General features: G+C 33.9%; 1 protein-coding gene across 1 annotated transcript in view; it reads right to left on the bottom strand.

The window, feature by feature from the left end:
* LOC143083902 (uncharacterized) overlaps positions 1-18,819 on the bottom strand; it is a 35,690-nt gene extending 16,871 nt beyond the window's left edge. Inside the window, exons 1-2 of the mRNA XM_076260297.1 lie at positions 18,687-18,819; positions 5,737-5,967 (exon numbers count right to left, since the gene is read on the bottom strand). Coding sequence (XP_076116412.1) covers positions 5,737-5,962 — 226 coding nt within the window. The 5' untranslated portion in view covers positions 5,963-5,967; positions 18,687-18,819. The remainder of the gene's footprint in view (positions 1-5,736; positions 5,968-18,686) is intronic.
* Positions 18,820-19,112: the final 293 nt, after the last annotated feature.

Raw genomic sequence — 19,112 nt, 5'->3', positions numbered from 1 at the left:
GCCTAGTATTGGTTTCTCTTAGGAAAGTTATCAAGGGACACATTTAATTTTAATTATTTTTCGTGTTTCCAGGAGGAACATTTTATTTTGTGTTTCCAGGGGAAACATTTTTTGTTGGTGTTACCAGGGGAAACTTTATTTTGTGTCCAGGGGAAACATTTTTTTTGTGTTTCCAGGGGAAACTTTTTCTTTGTGCTTCCAGGGGAAACATTTTTTTAATGTTTCTATTTTTGTCTAGTAATAATTTTTTAACTACTTATAAAAGATTTCATTTCATGTTTCCAAGGGACACATTCAATTCTTATCATTTTTGGTGCTTCCAGGAGAAGCATTTTTGGTGCTTCCAGGAGAAGCATTTTTTTGTGTTTCTAAGGGAAACATTTTATTTTGTTGTTTCCAGGGGAAACATTTTTTTGTGTTTCCAAGGGAAACATTTTATTTGTTTCCAGCGTTGTTTAGTAATTATTGTTTAACTACATGTTAATTTATAATTCTGAGGCCATGTATTGGTTTCTCTTACACGGGAAGCATATTTTTAAAGTTTCAAGAGGAATTTTTAAACTAACGGTACTAAACCAAAGCTGATTTGAGTTTTATTTGTTGATTGGTATGCTTTTTGGATAGCGCTTCGGTTGTCAACAATTATTTGTTTTAATGCTTCCTTGTGTATTTTAGTAATTTCTTAGATTTTTTTAATAATAATAAAAGTAATATCAACATTATTTTACTACCATTTTTTAAATTAACATGTAGTTAAACAATATAATTACTAAACAACGCTGGAAACAAATAAAATGTTTCTCTTGGAAACACAAAAAAAATGTTTCCCCTGGAAACACGAAAAAAAAAGTTTCCCCTGAAAACACCCAAAAAAAATGTTCCCCCTGGAACACAAACAAAAATGTTTCCCCTGGAAACATAAAAAAAAATGTTTCGCCTGGAAACACCCAAAAACATGTTTCCCCTGGAAACACAAAAAAAATATGTTTCCCCTGGAAACACAAAAAAAAATGTTTCCCCTGGAAACACAAAAAAAAATGTTTCCCCTGGAAACACCCAAAAAAAATGTTTCCCCTGGAAACAAAAAAAAAAGTTTCCCCTGGAAAAAAAAATGTTTCGCCTAGAAACACCCCAAAAAAATGTTTCCCCTGGAAACACAAAAAAAAAGTTTCCCCTGGAAACACCCCAAAAAAAAATGTTCCCCCTGGAACACAAAAAAAAGGTTTCCCCTGGAAACACAAAAAAAAAGTTTCCCCTGGAAACACCCCACAAAAAATGCTCCCCCTGGAACACAATCAAAAATGTTTCCCCTGGAAACACAAACAAAAATGTTTCCCCTGGAAATATAAAAAAAAATGTTTCGCCTGGAAACACCTAAAAAAATGTTTCCCCTGGAAACACAAAAAAAATGTTTCCCTTGGAAACACCCCAAAAAATGTTTCCCCTGGAAACACCCAAAAAAAATGTTTCCCCTGGAAAAAAAAAAAAAATGTTTCCCCTGGAAAAAAAAATGTTTTGTCTAGAAACACCCCAAAAAAATGTTTCCCCTGGAAACACAAAAAAAAAAGTTTCCCCTGGAAACACAAAAAAAAAAGTTTCCCCTGAAAACACCCAAAAAAAATGTTCCCCCTGGAACACAAACAAAAATGTTTCCCCTGGAAACATAAAAAAAAATGTTTCGCCTGGAAACACCCAAAAACATGTTTCCCCTGGAAACACAAAAAAAATATGTTTCCCCTGGAAACACAAAAAAAAATGTTTCCCCTGGAAACACCCAAAAAAAATGTTTCCCCTGGAAACACCCAAAAAAAATGTTTCCCCTGGAAACAAAAAAAAAAGTTTCCCCTGGAAAAAAAAATGTTTCGCCTAGAAACACCCCAAAAAAATGTTTCCCCTGGAAACACAAAAAAAAAGTTTCCCCTGGAAACACCCCAAAAAAAATGTTCCCCCTGGAACACAAAAAAAAAGGTTTCCCCTGGAAACACAAAAAAAAGTTTCCCCTGGAAACACCCCACAAAAAATGTTCCCCCTGGAACACAATCAAAAATGTTTCCCCTGGAAACACAAACAAAAATGTTTCCCCTGGAAACATAAAAAAAATGTTTCGCCTGGAAACACCCAAAAAAATGTTTCCCCTGGAAACACAAAAAAAATGTTTCCCTTGGAAACACCCCAAAAAATGTTTCCCCTGGAAACACCCAAAAAAAATGTTTCCCCTGGAAACAAAAAAAAAATGTTTCCCCTGGAAACAAAAAAAAAATGTTTCCCCTGGAAAAAAAAATGTTTTGTCTAGAAACACCCCAAAAAAATGTTTCCCCTGGAAACACAAAAAAAAAAGTTTCCCCTGGAAACACAAAAAAAAAGTTTCCCCTGGAAACACCCAAAAAAAATGTTCCCCCTGGAACACAATCAAAAATGTTTCCCCTGGAAACACAAAAAAAAATATGTTTCCCCTGGAAACACAAAAAAAAAAAAAATGTTTCCCCTGGAAATACAAAATAAAATTTACTCTGGAAACACAAACAAACATTGTTTCCCTTAATAACACGAAAATGAAATCTTTCAGGACGGAGAAACCAATACAAGGCGACATCATTATAAATTAACAAGTAGTTAAAAAATAATTACTAGACAACTCTGGAAACACAAAAAAAAATCTTTGTTCCCCCTGCAAAAACATAAAAAAAGAATGAAATGTGTTCCTTGGAAAAATGAAAATTTTCTAAGATAAACATGAGGATAAATTGTTTGGAAAATTGTCCTGACGGACAGAATGTCAAACTAGTGATCACTAGTGAATGGGCGAACATAATGCAAACTTGTTTGACATAAACAATGTTTCCTCTATTATCTACTAGAATCATTAAAAAATAATTAATCAATCTATGATAAATGAATATGACTCCTTTTCTTAAAATTTAAACATTATTCATTAATTAGGTGTGATCTGTGTTACGTAATGTAATCAGTATACAGTGTTTGCTAAACTAGAAGTACGGTGCACTATTTTGTGCGTACTAATTTCCATTGGCTACCGGTGGTTTTAAAAATTACTTTGTTTCCCGGGGAAATTGTTTCTCAGGGAAATAAATTGACGAGAACTTTAGTCAGCTGCTATATAAACAGGAAGTGTGGGAAAATACTAAAACCAGATCAAATCCGGAAACGGACAAGTATATAATTCCGGGTTTGTCAATCAAATACAGTTAATAAAAAATGAAAAGAACCAAACATGTGACAGCTATCATAGCAAGTCTAAAATTGAAAAGTAAAAGATATATATAAAAGAAAATAGAAACAGGATATATTTTATACAGAACTCAAAATATTTTAGTTCACAAATGTTCATGTTAAATAAAAAAAAAATAACAATCCTTTAAAAAGTAAGAACTCATTATTTTGATACTCAAATAAACTTTAATGCCATGTTGTTATATTTAAAAACAAATTTAATGAACTAAACACACTAAAACTAACATCTGGTATATTGGTTGTTTTTCCGAATTTCATTGAAAACTGCGCTAAAAAATTCCCAAAACTGGCCAGGGTCCTTTTTCCCAAAATACCCAGATAAACCCCTGAAGTGGGATATATATCCCCATGGAACCCTTTGAAAAGTGGGGAACTACGTTAAGACCTGTTGTTAGTTATTATTATTATATAATGTCGGCCCCCGCACAGCACAAATGCTAGAGGAAACCTGTAATGAAAGAATGAAAAACACATGCTCTTAGATTCAAATATGAATAACAGATTCTTAAAGAACAAATTTAATACAAAAAATTAATTACAACTGTTAAGGAATAGTTTAATTAACCAAGCGGAACAAGCGAAAACAAATAGCATGGCTCTTTCAGTTCAATAATCTGTCACGCTTTCCACGTGCTCAGTTTTTATTGTTTGTTAATGTCACAATCCGGTAAATTTCGGTAAGAAACTCGAAAGTTAATTTGCTTGCTATCAACAACCACTGAACAAAATATTATTTTCGATAATACGTTATAGATGTGTTTTAGATATAATAAACCAGGTGCTCCGCAGGGCGCAGCTTTATACGACCCCAGTGGTCGAACCCTGAACAGTTGGGGCAAATTTGGTCACAATATTATTTAAGCTTGATACTGTCTGAATTTTGATTGTGATCAAATTTTTGACATAATATAGGTTTTTGCCACAAAATAAATGTGGTTCAAGATCTACCACATTTATTGCACAATACTGTGCAATTGAATATTTCTTTTTGAAACTTTTCAAAATTTGAAATTTGAAAAATGTTGGGAAAAAAAAATCCCTTAAAAAAATGGTAAACTGAGATTTCCCCCCCCCAAATTTATTGACCCCCCCCCTTGGAGCAATAACCCTTAAACTCAATCCCATGCTTTCCTTTGTAATATTGAACCTTGTAGCACGATTTCAGAGAGATCCATACACTTAAACACAAGTTATTGTCATGATTGTTTGGAAACTAGAAACATGATTCTTTTTTGGCCCTTAATTCCTACATATTTTGGGCAATTAACCCAAAACTTAATCCCAGCCTCCCCTTTGTTATATGGTACATTGTGGTACAATTTCAGAGAGATCCATGCAATTACACACAAGGTATTGTCTGGAAACTAGAAAAATGCTTGTTTTGGCCCCTTTTTAGGCCCTTAATTCCTAAACTTTGGCCCCATAACCCCTTAAATGAATCCAAAACCTTCTACTTGTGATTTTAAACATTGTAGTATACTTTCAGAGCAATTGAAATACTGGTAAACAAGTTATTATCCTGAAACTAGAAAAATACTTGTTTTGGCCCCTTTTGGGCCCCTAATTCCTAAACGGTTCGGACCATCATACCCAAAATAAATCCCAATCTTCCTTTTGTGGTATTGAACCTTCTGAAAAAAAAATTCATTAAGATCTATTCACTTAAACTAAAGTTATTATCCGGAAACCAAAGTGTCTTCGGATGACAATGACGCAAACGACGCAATCATACCATTATACGAACCTAAAATATTTTTGGGGTCATATAAAAAGAGCATGCAAGATTTCGTTAAACATATATGTTTATATTGGTACAATAGCAAGCAACTCGTTTCAAATAACTTTAAATGTTGTTAAATCATGTAAACATTGTAAAGGGAGAATATGCGATTTTGGGACAAATTTGGTCATAAAACCAATGAAATTCAAACGGTTCTCAATAGTATTTGATGTGTTATCGCAGATGTAATGTTGATAATATCAAATTAAACAAAACATTGCATTTTCAGTATAAAATGCACCCCTTTCATGCGTTGAACCAGGTCATTTAAAAATTGCCAAATTACACATTTGTTTATAACATGTATGATTAGCTTTTCTGTTTCACATGTCGACATGCTTTCAAATACTATCGACTCAATGTGCCTAACCGTGGACTAAAAAAGATTACAAAACAGCAAAAGTTGTTTCTGTTTATCTAATAAATGGGAACTAAAGTAATCTGGAATATTGTTATGGTTCATTAAGGCTTAAACAAAATCTCCTTAAAGTGATCATTTTTAACTAAAACTTCATAGATTAATATCTCTGAAAGGCTTTTTTTCAAGATAAGAGATTGAGAAAGGAAATTGGGAATGTGTCAAAGACACAACAACCCGACTAAAAAGTATAAAACAGCTGAAGGGCACTAATTGGTCCACTCTATGAACAAACCAACTAAACCCATTGTAGTTTTTCAATCAAATATGTAATAAAAATCTTTACCTCGTGGTGGGAATAATATATTCCGTTTTCTATTTATTTGTGAAATCTTGTTTATTTTAGATGATTCTTTATTTAGAGTTTTCTGTAACATTGCAGGATGAAACTGTATATCAAATCGTTTTCTGACCACTGGTTCAGCCACTTCCTTCAAAAGTTTGTCTAGTGTGACATAATTCTGATTTTCATTTGAACATGTTAGACGTGGTTTCTTTAAACAAGTCGCCATCTCACCTAAAACATAAATTGATAGAACTTTATCAATTACAAGAATATGATTGATTGGTGGGTTTTCTATTGTTATATGGTTTAACAAAAAGAGGGGCGAGTGTTAACAGAGGAACAGTCAAACTCATAGGTCAAAATAAACTGACAACGCCATAGCTAGACAATAAAAAGACACAACAAATTTGAAAACTAAAAATCTAAAGACTAAGCAACACGAACCCAATCAAAAACCAGAGGTGATATCAGGTGCTCCGGAAGGGTAAGCAGATCCTGTATATGTGGCACCCGTCGTCTTGCTCAAATTATTACAAACACGGTAAATATTTTAATTGGGTAGGTCAAATTCGTGAAAAAGGAAGGGATTGTAGTTACGACGTAAGGAACATATCCGATATCATCTGTGAAACGGATATTCAATAACGATCAAACTCGTGATGGCGTCCCTAAATTTTATAAAGAGATGATTTCAACTTCACCATTTGGAACTCTTGTTTAATAGCTTCCATGTGAGCAGCAACCCTCTATCAAGGAAATCATGATATTGATAGAGAAAAACAAAAGCGTATCAATTGGGAGATATATACTCCGTGTTCAGGCGCTTCTGGAATGTTGACACATTGAAATTAAAAGTTTACAATTAAGAAGCTGAAAACATTTCTTCTGTCGTTAAGTTTTGTTTTCAACTGTTTTCCACCATTTATGATTTTTGTCCTATACCAAGTCAGGAACATGACAGTTGTTATTAATAGAGTATTTGCATTATTCACGTTTATGGATACGTGCACGGATCGACGTATACGTATCGGGCAGATTTGTATAAAATAATGTTTTAGTCCCGACCTCAATTAAAACTAAACATATGTAAAATATGAACCAAATGTTGTTGATATATATAGTTAAAACACTAAATATTTATTGCTTTTATTAGACCTGGAACATACATGCTTCGTATTTAATAACCGTGTGTGATGAGTGTATCTTTTTCATATACAAATATGAAAGGATCAAATCGAGCACACCTTCGTTACAAAAATTTACAGGAACATTTTGTGTAAATAAAAGTGTGTTTATTGCCAGAGGCGAGCTAAGAGGGGACACAAAGAGCCCTGTCCACCTTATCTACGATTTATTTAAAATTCTCATGGAATTTTATGGTCCGGGCAATATTTCAAACTGCTTATAATATCGTAAAATTAAGCGAGACTATCCCTAGTACCTACCTCCCATGTAAACAAAAATCTGAATCCACCACTGATTGCTACACAAGTTATGTTTTTTGCTTTACTACCCCAGTTAATATTTTAATCTGTTCCTGTACCTGTTAACTCTAAATTCCAGCTATTTATTTAAAGTTATTTCGACACCAGGGTATTGATTGGGGTATGTAGGGCTTCATTTTTGTACGCTTTATCTTTAAAAAAAAGTGGCTATTGTAGAACATCATTTGTATATTCTACACATTTTTTTTTAATTAAGTATACTTTTACCAAATTCTTCATATTTTGCAGTCATTTAGTTTAAAAAGGAAAATCATATTCTAAATATAATAATAACATTATCTTATTGAGGTCTGGAGCTGGCATATCAGTAACTGCTAGTAGTCCTTTGTTAATTTATGTGTCACTGTCATTTTGTTTAGCTACTTTTGTTGCCTGTTCTGACGTCGGACTCGGACTTCTTTTAAACTGAGTTTTACGGTGCGTATTTCTGTGTGTTTCTTTTATTTAAATTGGCTAGAGGTATGGGAGGAGGTTGAGATCTATCAAAACATGTTTAACCCCATCACAATTTTTCGCATGTCCCAAGTCAGGAGCCTCTTTGTTAGTCTTGTATCATAGTGTTTTTTTTTAAATTTAAGTTTATATGACGTCCAGTTTCACTGAACTAGTACACAATTATATTTAGAGGCCAGCTGAGGACCGCCTCTGGGTGCTGTAATTTCTTGCTGCGGTAGCCTTCGCCAGTTTTCTGCTATTTGGTGCTATTGTTGTCTTTGACATATTACCTATTTCAATTCTCAATTTTACACGGACGTTATATCCGCCCCAGTCAGCCTCCCTTAAACTATGTTATTTTTGTTAAACAAATGAAATATCATCAACCCCAATCACCTAGCTGTTAAGTTCGTTCCGTTAACACTAAATTGAACAAAAAATTCTTGTATATTTTTTTTAATTTAATACCAATGTACATTATTCCATGGACTCAGAATCGGAAGAGCCTGAAGAAGAGATTCCAAAGATATCCTGTCGATGTTTATAAAAATACTTCAACATTTTGTGCCTCAAAATTTCATTTTTCCTCATCAATTGTCTAGTGGATATCTTACGGGGTCTTTCAATATTTCTGGCCATGCGTCTTGCCATTCCAAGACGCACATCATCGTCTGAGGATTCTTGAAGTTGCTGATCTGGCTGAGCATCTTCACCTACATTCCTTAAATGTCGGCGGACTCTCTCGTTGATATTTTGCCTAGGGGCTGGAAGTCTACGAGACGATGGTTGTTGTGGCCTAATGTGAGATGTAGTGGACTGAGAGACGGATGACTGCTTGCGAGATGTTGACGGTGGTTTGTGAGATGTTGACGGCGGGTTATGAGATGTTGACGGCAAGTTGCGAGATGTTGATGGCAGGTTGTGAGATGAAGACGGCGGGTTATTTGATGTTGACGGCAAGTTGCGAGTTGTTGATGGCAGGTTGTGAGATGAAGACGGCGGGTTGCGAGATGTTGACGGCGGGATATGAGATGTTGACGGCGGGTTGTGAGATGATGACGGCGGGTTTCGAGATGTGGACGGCTGCATACAAGGTCCAGACTGGTGATTTCCAGAGGTAGACGACTGGGTGCCATAAGTGTTCTGAGAAGTCGATGACTGGACAAGAGAAATTAGCGGCTGTCTGTGTGAGATGAAAGACGGCTGGTTTCTAGTAGTGGACGTTTGGTTACCTGTTACTGTTTGAGGAATTCGGATTGCAGTAAATGGTTGGTTGCTCTCCGCATTGAGATGTGAGGAAAATGATTGTATTATAGGCGAATCAGACATTGGTGCAGGTATGGAAGATCTACGAACATGTTCAGAGGCACGAAAAGACGTAGCGGTTGGCATAGTAAGTGTTGCAAACGGCCTGGTAATGGTAGTTTTAGAGATTCTTGAATCAGTTTGGACAGAAACCTGCGAGGATACTGGATTAGCGTTGAGTCTCAGATGAGTAGAAGTATCTTCTGGCAAAGATAATGATGGCCGCCTGTTGACAACAAGTTGTACAGGGGATACCAGTGACCTATTATCTGTATTGGCCTGTCCTAATGTTGTTGGTGTTAGCGGAGATGGCGAAGGGAGAGGCGAGATATGCGAGTCTCCAGAAGAAACCTGTGAGTCCTGTAAAGACCTGGATGTAAACTGAAGTACCTTGGGTATAGGTCCTTTTGACATTTGCTTTGAATTTGTCTTTGAGATGAATGCACTTTCCTTGGCGACTATTGCGTCCAATTCTTGTCTGAAAATAAACCATATTTTGATAAGCGTGACATTTAAATGAAAAATATTTCACATTGCAGGGTTCCCATATAGGCGTGAACTAGTGTTTTAGTGAACAATTTCAACAGATTATGATTGACGATGTTTTAACTAAGGTCCGTGTCGCTCGCCTGTATCTTCTGTGGTTTTGGAAATCATTTAAGGTTAAAATCATAATAAATAGTTTTAGATACCCCAGTTATGTCTCAAGACCAGGTTTGGTTTAATTTGGTTCAGTAGTTAAATTAAAAGCAGGTCATCCCAGTGAAGTCTAACAAAAGTTACTGGAGACTCCTTCATTATTTAAATTAATAATTAGTTTTCAAGTTGAGACCATTTGAAATTGTTTTTCATAATAATTTCCCCACGTACTTCACATAATATTAAAACCCCTATGTTCTTTTTTTAACCCTGGTGACCAAGTTGGTAGGTGGGGTTATCGGACACTTTAAAAAAAAAACTAGATCCCTTTATGATGATTGTGGACAAGATAGGTTTAATTTGCATCAGTTGTTTCAGAGAAAAAATTAGTAAAAGATTACAAAATTAAGAAAGGTTAATAATTGACTTAAAAGGGCAATAACTTTTGAAGGGGTCATTTGACCATTTTGTCCATGTTGACTTATTTGTAGATCTAACTTTTTTGTACATTATTGCTGTCTAAACTTGATGAACATTTTAACTACGTCAAATTTACTCCAAATACGTAAGGCCAAAAACTGTATATACCCGCCTATGTTCTATTTAAAAACTACACACCCGAATGATGATTGTGGCTCGTCTTGTGAAATTGAATCAGTAGTTTTAGATGGGAAACATTTTGTAAAAGTTGACGGACGACGGACGCCAAGTGATAAGAAAAGTTCATTTGGGTTTTTAGGATAGGTTCGCTGAAAAAAAAGGGAACCCCCATAATCAACAGCTTGTTGTGTGTAAGCCATAGAATAGCCATTGGACTGTTCGTCAATTAACCATTACAACTCAATCGTGTTAGAAATTCTTTTAGATTACCATGGTAGGCCCATAAGAACGGAGGGGTTCTTTTTACTGGTCCATAAACACTAGAAATCGTGTGGTGAATTATAATTGTTAAGTTTTAAATTTCTTCTTACCCTTGTTATCCGAATTGATTTTTACTATATGCTTTTTTCTTTTGTGTACAAACAATGTCTTTTTATACATTACATGAGCTGATTTTTTAGTGCTTTTCTGGTACAACTGACTTAAACTTGTTCCTATGAAACCAATGTGGTAGATATCCCTATAGTTTGACAATGATACTATATTGTCATGTTGTGCAATTTCATTTGCGTATATATACATATATTATATTAACACTACAACTAATGTGTTACGATATTTATTATCTCTTTAGAAAGTTAAATTTTGATATCTAAAAAAAAGGACGAGGCTTGTGGAGCTCTTTGAATTATTAAAATTTAACTGTTGATAGTTGAGAAATGGTATACACGAGTTATAGTTTTGGAATCGGTTTCTTCCCTTACAAAGATTTTCAGAAAGTTGGGGTCTTTATATTTATAGTCACGTTTTTTTCATAACGTCACTACAGCTATTTCAGAAAAGAAAGGAAGAAAATATTTAAATTTCGATCAACCATTTGCAGAAAAAAGATATTTCACTAGCGAGAAGAAATATTTTTCTTAAACTATCAATCAAAGTGAAAATGGAACAAAAATTACAGAAATATATATACCGTATTTCCGAATCTTGTTCCTTCGCGCGATTGGCAATCATTCTTGAAAATTTTTCTCTAATTCTTTGCTTCGCCTTTTTAAGCTGGTCATTCAGATATAGCTCTCTAAGAGCAGGAGACAGTAGATGGACATTTTCTATGATGTCTGCTATGATATCATCGAAAGAACCATTGTGGTTCCTGTACCCTCTTGCTATAAGGAGAAGTTCCATTCTTTCGAAACGTATGCTCCGTCTGACGGATGAGGCAGCTAAAACACATAAATACCAAATGTAGCAAGCACAATATATCAATACAAATGGGTATTTCTATGTTGTGTGATGTTATACTATTGTTTCAGAAAAGGGAGAAGATTTGGTACCATTAAAACGTTTAATTCCGCTGCAATTATTTTCACCTGTTCTATGTCAGGAATCTAATGTTCAGTGGTTGTCGTCTGTTTATGTGGTTTGTATGTTTATCGTTTGTGTAGGTTTTTTTCCTCGATTAGAACGTTAGTTTTCAAGTTTGAATGGTTTTACACTATTAATTTTTGGAGCCCTTTGTAGCTTGCTGTTTGATGTGAGCCTAGGCTCCGTGTTGAAGACTGTACCTTGACCTATAACGGTTTACTTTTGTAAATTGTGATTTGGAAGGAGAAATGTCTCATTGGCACTCATACCACATCTTCCTATATCTATTTATCAATCAGACGGAAAAACAACTTTGATAACAATTTCGCAATGTCCAAATAATGGGATTAACCGTTTCATTGGTGTAACTGGCACATGTTAATTTTCCTGTTTTCTACTAATTCATGTTCATCTCTTTCATGTATTTTTCAATCGTAACAGTGTAAAAAAAAAAGAACTACTTTTGTGGATATTCAAGGGCGTTGAAGGTTTGCGCCCCCGCTTTCCCTATCAGAAAGCATTTAATCATTATTTTTTCAGTTTTTTTCTCGTTTTATTATCTTCCTAATTTGTTTTATCCAACATGTATATTTTCCATGGGCGCGCACCTTTAAATAGCAATCATGCTTCCGCCTCCTGTATGCTATTTCGAAGATCAGGGTTTTTAGAAAAATGCAACTCGCTCCCTTTTAAATAATATGATCAATTTGTGAAGTCATTTTAAATTCCTCGATAATGAGAGACGCTAGAGACGGTAGATGTTTTTTTTTATCGTGTTTTACAAAATAAAAATAAAAATAAAATACAAGTTGCCGGAAAAAGGGGTTGGGGTTGTCCACCTAGACAACTGAATTGGACTGAGCGTATCAATCAATCAATCAATCAAGTCCAGCACACCTTTTCTTCACTTGAAACTGTATTTATAGCACCAATTATGGTAAGTACTATTAACTTTTATATTGTTAAGTATAATACATATAATACATAAAAATCGTAAATAAAGTACAGTCAATACATAAAATACATACGCATATCTTTATTCGACATTTTTCAAGGTGTCTACGTCTGTAAGGTGCACTCGTTGTGACAGTTTCTGATACGTACGCGGATACGTGCAAAATGGGCGCACGAGGACAGTTTCTAACTTTTGTCAAACACTACCATAAATCAAGGATCTTTTCTTACGAAAAAAAATTGGAGTATATTATATCGCTAGTAAAAAATATTTTTTTATTAAAAACTCGGATTTTTATAACTTCTTCAATATAAATTGATCAACTCAAACAATCAGACACAGTTAACATTCAGAGCCTCATATGTCATATTTAAGAATTATGGGTGTACTCGATTCAGAAAAAAGTGTATCAAAACGCTCAATGTAATGCCCCATTTGTTTCAACAACTGCGAATAAAAATATATTTTGATCAGAGAGATTAAGAACATGAAAGCTATGTGTATGTTTTATAGACTACTTTATAATTTGTATTTACATTTTCCTTATTGTTTTAGGATCAACGTAGAATGGTGTTTGTTATATTTTGGTTCCTTCTTCGTTCTTCTTCTAGAAATGATGACGGTATGGACTTCGTTATGCAAATCCTTGAAATCTTCCGAAACTTTTCAGCGCCTATTGATGTAGATTTGAATGAATTGTTTTCGATGATTACCGCTCCACCTGAACGTTCCATGACAAATTCTAGAAATATATTATTTTGGGATGATCCCCCATCTCCACACCGACAGGGGAGAAATGTGTTTGGATCATTAATTCTGCGACGTCGCCAATTTTATAATTCGACAGGAGAAACACCAGAAACATTTTTAGATATTTATCACTCATTTTATCAAAATATGGTTCCTAATTCCCGACGTAGACCCTCCCGGATTGATCGCCGAAATCAGTTGTTGATGACATTTATGTGGCTGAAATCATACCCATTGATGAACCAACTTTCTCTGATCTTTGACTTAAGCATTTCCCAAACATCACGCATTGTTCACGCAACCTGGCAATTACTTGCGGCCCATTTATGCCATACTGTTACTTGGCCAAGCAACGAGGAATGGTTGGGTATGCGGGGCAGATGGAGACATATTCCCGAGGTCGTAGGTTGTATAAATGGAACCTTGCACGAAATATATCGCCCGAACAACGAAATACAACAGATGTATTACAGTGGTCATCGTCGCTTTCATTGTATACATACGCAACTTGTTATTGACAATGAATTGCGAATACGACATGTAGAGTCAGGATTTTTAGGACATACCAACGATGCTCAATCGTTTGCTCTGATGTCGGAGATTTCCGAAAATGGACAGCTCCCTATTCCGCTACACTGTTTTTTACTTGGCGACTGCATATATCCATCGAGACATCCCCTGATTACACCATTTGCTTCAGCTCAAATCAATCGACGTCCATTTGCCCGTAGACGCAGTTTAAGACATTTTAACCGTGTAGTGAGAAAGTATCGTGTATATGTAGAGCATGTTATTCGGTTACTCAAACTTTTTAAAGTTGTTGGAACTTTGTACAGACATCATAGGGATACTCTAAGTAGGGTTGTTTGTTTGTGTGCAGCTCTTGCGGCCAGAAGAACCAATTTGTTTATTTAATTTCATATTGGGTTTATTAGTATTATATGCATGTGACTTTTTATATATGATTGATTCTTCTTATTTTTGTATTTTATGCATTATAAAATATCTTCATCGGGACCAACTTGATTTAATTTATCCTTTCCTCATATACGTGTTATACGATACGTCGATACGGATACGCCAGCAAATACTTGATTAATGCAAATACTCTAATTAGAAGTGGGACTTTAAAGATGTATCGTATCCGTTTCGGATACGTTGACGTATCTAAACGTATATATGGGTTATTATTCAAGTGATTATTTACGTGCTTTTGAATAGTAATCGAGAAACGGGAAAAGAGATTGGGAAAAGGAAAGGGCGACGCAAATTTGTTATCTCTTTCATTTCTGTCAGATATATGACTTGTTCGTTTAATAATGTTGAATAATTGTTTAATTTATGTATTATTAGTGTTTACATACTTGCTTCTTGTACTGGACTTAATTATATTAATTGCCCTAAAAGAGATGTTTCTACTTTATTTACAGTACTTATAATACAATTATGAAAACATTGCGCGGATGACAACAGAAGATAACATTTACACACACATAACAATCATGTGATTTCCGTGTCAATCTGTATAAATTACGTGTAAATGTTTTGAAACTTGATATTTAAATCATTAGGCAGCAACCATTTGATTTTCTGGGGGGGGGGGGGGGGGGGGGGGGGCTATGGTTTTTTTTGGAAAAAAAAGTTTGTTTCCAGTTTTGGGAGAAAAAAATAATTTGTTTTTGATTCTGAGAAAAAAAAATTGTTTGTTTCACCCTCAGCTGCCACTATATGTAATGGTAAAATTGAAAGAAAAAAATTGTTTTCGACTTGTTGCGAAAAAAATAGTTTGTTTTTCGCCTCAGGCGAAAAAAAAAAAAATTTGTCCAGAAAAAAAAACCATAGCCCCCCCCCCCCCCCCGAAAATCAAATGGTTGCTGCCTTAGAACTACCCAGGCGTGAAGTTGAATTTTAAACAAATAAAGTTAACGTTAACAATATTCATACACGTACTTTTACGTTGCTACTTAAAGAGAATTGAATCATCCACATCAAATAATAATAAATCAATAAATAAGCAGGCAATCCTTTTTTCAAATATGTAGCGAAGTGCACCTTCTAGGGTGCGCTCGACTTTAGTGGCTTTATCTCAGACTTAATACAAGTTTCGATTTTGAATAGTTGTTAATGACTTTTTGTTAACAATAAACGCTAGCACATTAAGAAGTGAGTAAATTATGTTTAAAATTTTATAATGAAAATCTCTTTACTCAAGTCTGTAGATTTTAATATATTTGCAACAAATTCCCTATTTTCTGAAAGAAATTTCCTTTGTATATATGCAATACGGTAAATCTCAATTGTACCATTGCTGTTTAGATTTTATTGCACAATTTCGTTATACACATGGCTACAGAAAGACTCATAAATCTTAAATTCACGACGGAGAAGTGGTCATGGTTTAAATATCTAGTGTTGATATATAAACGAGTATTCATAAATTGGAAACTATCATGTAATGAAAAGAGTGTATCAATGAGTATCAATGAAAAAAAGTTATCTAAATAAAGGGAACAGTAGTATACCGCTATTCAAAACTCATAAATCCAAGGACAAAAAACGAAATCGGGGTAATAAACTAAAACTGATGGAAATGTATTAATTATAAGAGGAGAACAACGACACAACATTAAAATGTAACACACACAGAAACGGACTAAGCACAATAAAACATCAAAACCAAATACATGAATTTGGGATAGATAAGTACCGTGACACGTCTTATAGTAATGTGAATTCACACTAAAAAATAAGAGAAAAAAACGACAGAAGATCATAGAAAGACGTATATTTAAACATGAAAAAATCTTTTAAATAATAACACAAAGATATTTTCTCAGATACGTCAACGTATCAGAAACGGATACGATACGTCTTTAAATGTCCAACTTCTATTAGTCCGTTTCTATATGTTTCCGTTTGGTTGGGTTTTTTTTTTAAGTTGAGTGTTATTGTTGTTCCGTTATGTTTCCCTCAGTTTTAGTTTGTGCCCGTTTTTTTCTCACTTTATCGATTTGTGACTTTTCAACAGCAGTATATTACTTTTGCCTTTATACATACATAAGACATGACGATCATGACGATTTATAAAACTATTTGGTTCCTAATGATGTACATGTACATGGATGTATGTTCCTGGTGTAAGATTTACCTCAAAATGGTTACCTGTTGGTGTTAGGAACAGAGGCAAAGTTATATGGCTCAGTCAAATCTTAATTACTATTAGCACACTCAGGTAAACCAACAAAAAATTGATTTAAAAAATTACCTTAAAAAGTATTTAGTTTTTAGTATTTATTTATATTTTCACAAAACATTTTCTGGGAATGAACTGTCTATTATAATCAAGGATTTGTATTGTAAGAATCTTACTATACAAATCCTTGTTATAATCAACCAAATACTTTTCAACGGGTAATAAGTTCAAAAACTATTCATGGGGGGAAACAATGGCCTGTTATTTCTGTATGATAACACACTTATTGACTGACTATGCAGACAATGAACCTCTTTATTCTCAGAATAGTCAACAAACAAGTATATACGATCATTCAAATGTTACCACTTAACTTTCTTTTCCTTTCCTGTCTTTTCTTTATTTTCTTTTTTTCAAACTATAGAGAAGTAGCTTGACTTATTTGAATAAAGGTGTCCTTGATTACAACCATAATACTGTAATGTTGAAGCCTTTTGTCGCCTTATTCTAAAGACAGCATAGCACATTACTTTTATTCACTCATCAAACTAAATGAGAACATAACCACGGTCGTACAACACTTCTAGAGGAATTGAGGCAAATTGGGGTCTGTTAAATGTTACCTAGGTGGCACGATTTGTTTTCATTAAATTCAGCTGTAAACTTGTGTTTTCCGGAGAGAACCGAAAGAAAATGATGAATGGTGAATGTCTGCTAAGATCATAATCTATTGCACTTTTTCATTTCATCTTTTGTCAGCTTTAGGTTGCATTTCTGTAAATATTGACAATGCAATTTTCCATAGGAACTCCTTTTACGGCTAAAACTAATATACCACTTTTACTATGAAGTTTTAAAAAATCTTATCCTAGAATTGAAAGTTCATATGCACTACATTTTTTTTCAAAGGTCAAAATATAGGGCTGTTAAACTTACACTAATTTTCTTAACTACCTCTACCATGTCTACCTCGAATGAAGGTTACCACAGATTTCAATGTTAACAATATGCACATGTTTATTTACTGGTAACATTCCCAAGTTATATTTCTATGAGATGGAACACAGAGAGCATAACTGGGAACCAGTATGTAAACAAAATTAATTTTCTATGAATATTCAAGATCTCCCAAAAAGAGGCGTGGTTTGAGAAACAGCTGTATTTACAAAGTGCAACCTATATCATATACTCTTCTGACTACTGTTTGGTATTGTAATGACTGCTTCGAGTGAGATTTTACTTTTATTTTCTAGTTATTCGTGTAATTGTTTACGACTTGATGCGACAGTTGTTTGTATTCCTAAATTTACCATACACACGGCTGTTGGTGTTGATAAAACGTAGGCAGCAATATTAATATGCCATTTTTCCTTGTACATCATGTACAGACATGTGTCCCTATCTTTGCCGCTGGATCTTTATCTTGTTTCAATGTCAGTTTGCCTGATTTTTATTATTGCACATAAATTCCGGCTATCTGTATGATTTGACTTTTGAAATGTAATATTCATTTAGTCATTTATCCTAACTGATCAATGCATAAAGAATTACAAATTTATGACTTAGTAATTGTTTCACTGTCAATCAAATGTATTTGTGTTCGTATAACAACTTTGAACAATATAGATTAAACACAACAAACACTTGTATCCACATGCAAATAATTATAACCCCGGTTTATCCAAAAAGCAATAACATCAATATATGATATAAAATTTAAAACGAGGAATTCACATATCTTTTTAGTATGGACAGTAAAATGAGTGAGTGTTTCAAATTTGGTATATTCATACAAAAAAGGTAAGAAAAGCGATGAAGTATTTAAAAATAAATTGTAGTATAAAAAAAAAAGTGAATTGAACATGTTGGATATCATTGTGAACAATTCAATAAAATACAATATCCAAATGATGTACCCAGACTCGTGTTCTGATAACAGGTTCGAATTTCGCCTTTTCTGAATCTACTTGTAATAATGACTTTGGGTAATCTCATTTTCCGAGCACCGACATGAAAATAACGTTATGTTATTTGTTAAACGTTTTAAACCAATCGCAACGTTTTCGTGTTTGCTTTTGAAATATTACCCAGAATGCATTAAATTCTGAAACGGCAAATTAGAACAGAAAAAAACTAGTAAATCTTCCTGGTTATTTTCGCTAAAATCAATTATCTTTCAATTACCTATAGTACATGTACTTACCAGTTATATAATTTCGTCACAGAAAATCATCAGTTATGCGATCAAATTTTCATTCATTTGATCTGGTCTTAAAGTCTTTAGGAATACAAACTGTTTTAACTATTATCTGATAAGAGTTAGCCATTTTGACGATCGGAATGTGTCACTGTTGAATAGTAACTAAGGTATAAACAAACTCGACCTTTAATAAACTCGACCCACCATTTTCTATATAAAATATCATGAATAAACTAGGCTTTTGTTCGTATATTTGTTTTGTGTTGGGTTTATCTAGTTGGTTTTTTGGGTTTTTTTTTTTATATAAATTTTCATATTTTTACTATAACAACTTTATATACAAATTGAAATCTGAAATAAAAAAATACTTTTTACTATTAATTATAAGTTTACTAAGTTCACTGCGGTGTATTTGCTACCGCTGTGAAT

The sequence above is a fragment of the Mytilus galloprovincialis genome, chromosome 7, assembly GCF_965363235.1.
Source record: "Mytilus galloprovincialis chromosome 7, xbMytGall1.hap1.1, whole genome shotgun sequence".
Taxonomy (NCBI): Eukaryota; Metazoa; Mollusca; class Bivalvia; order Mytilida; family Mytilidae; genus Mytilus; species Mytilus galloprovincialis.
This window is presented reverse-complemented; position numbering and strand designations above follow the sequence as displayed.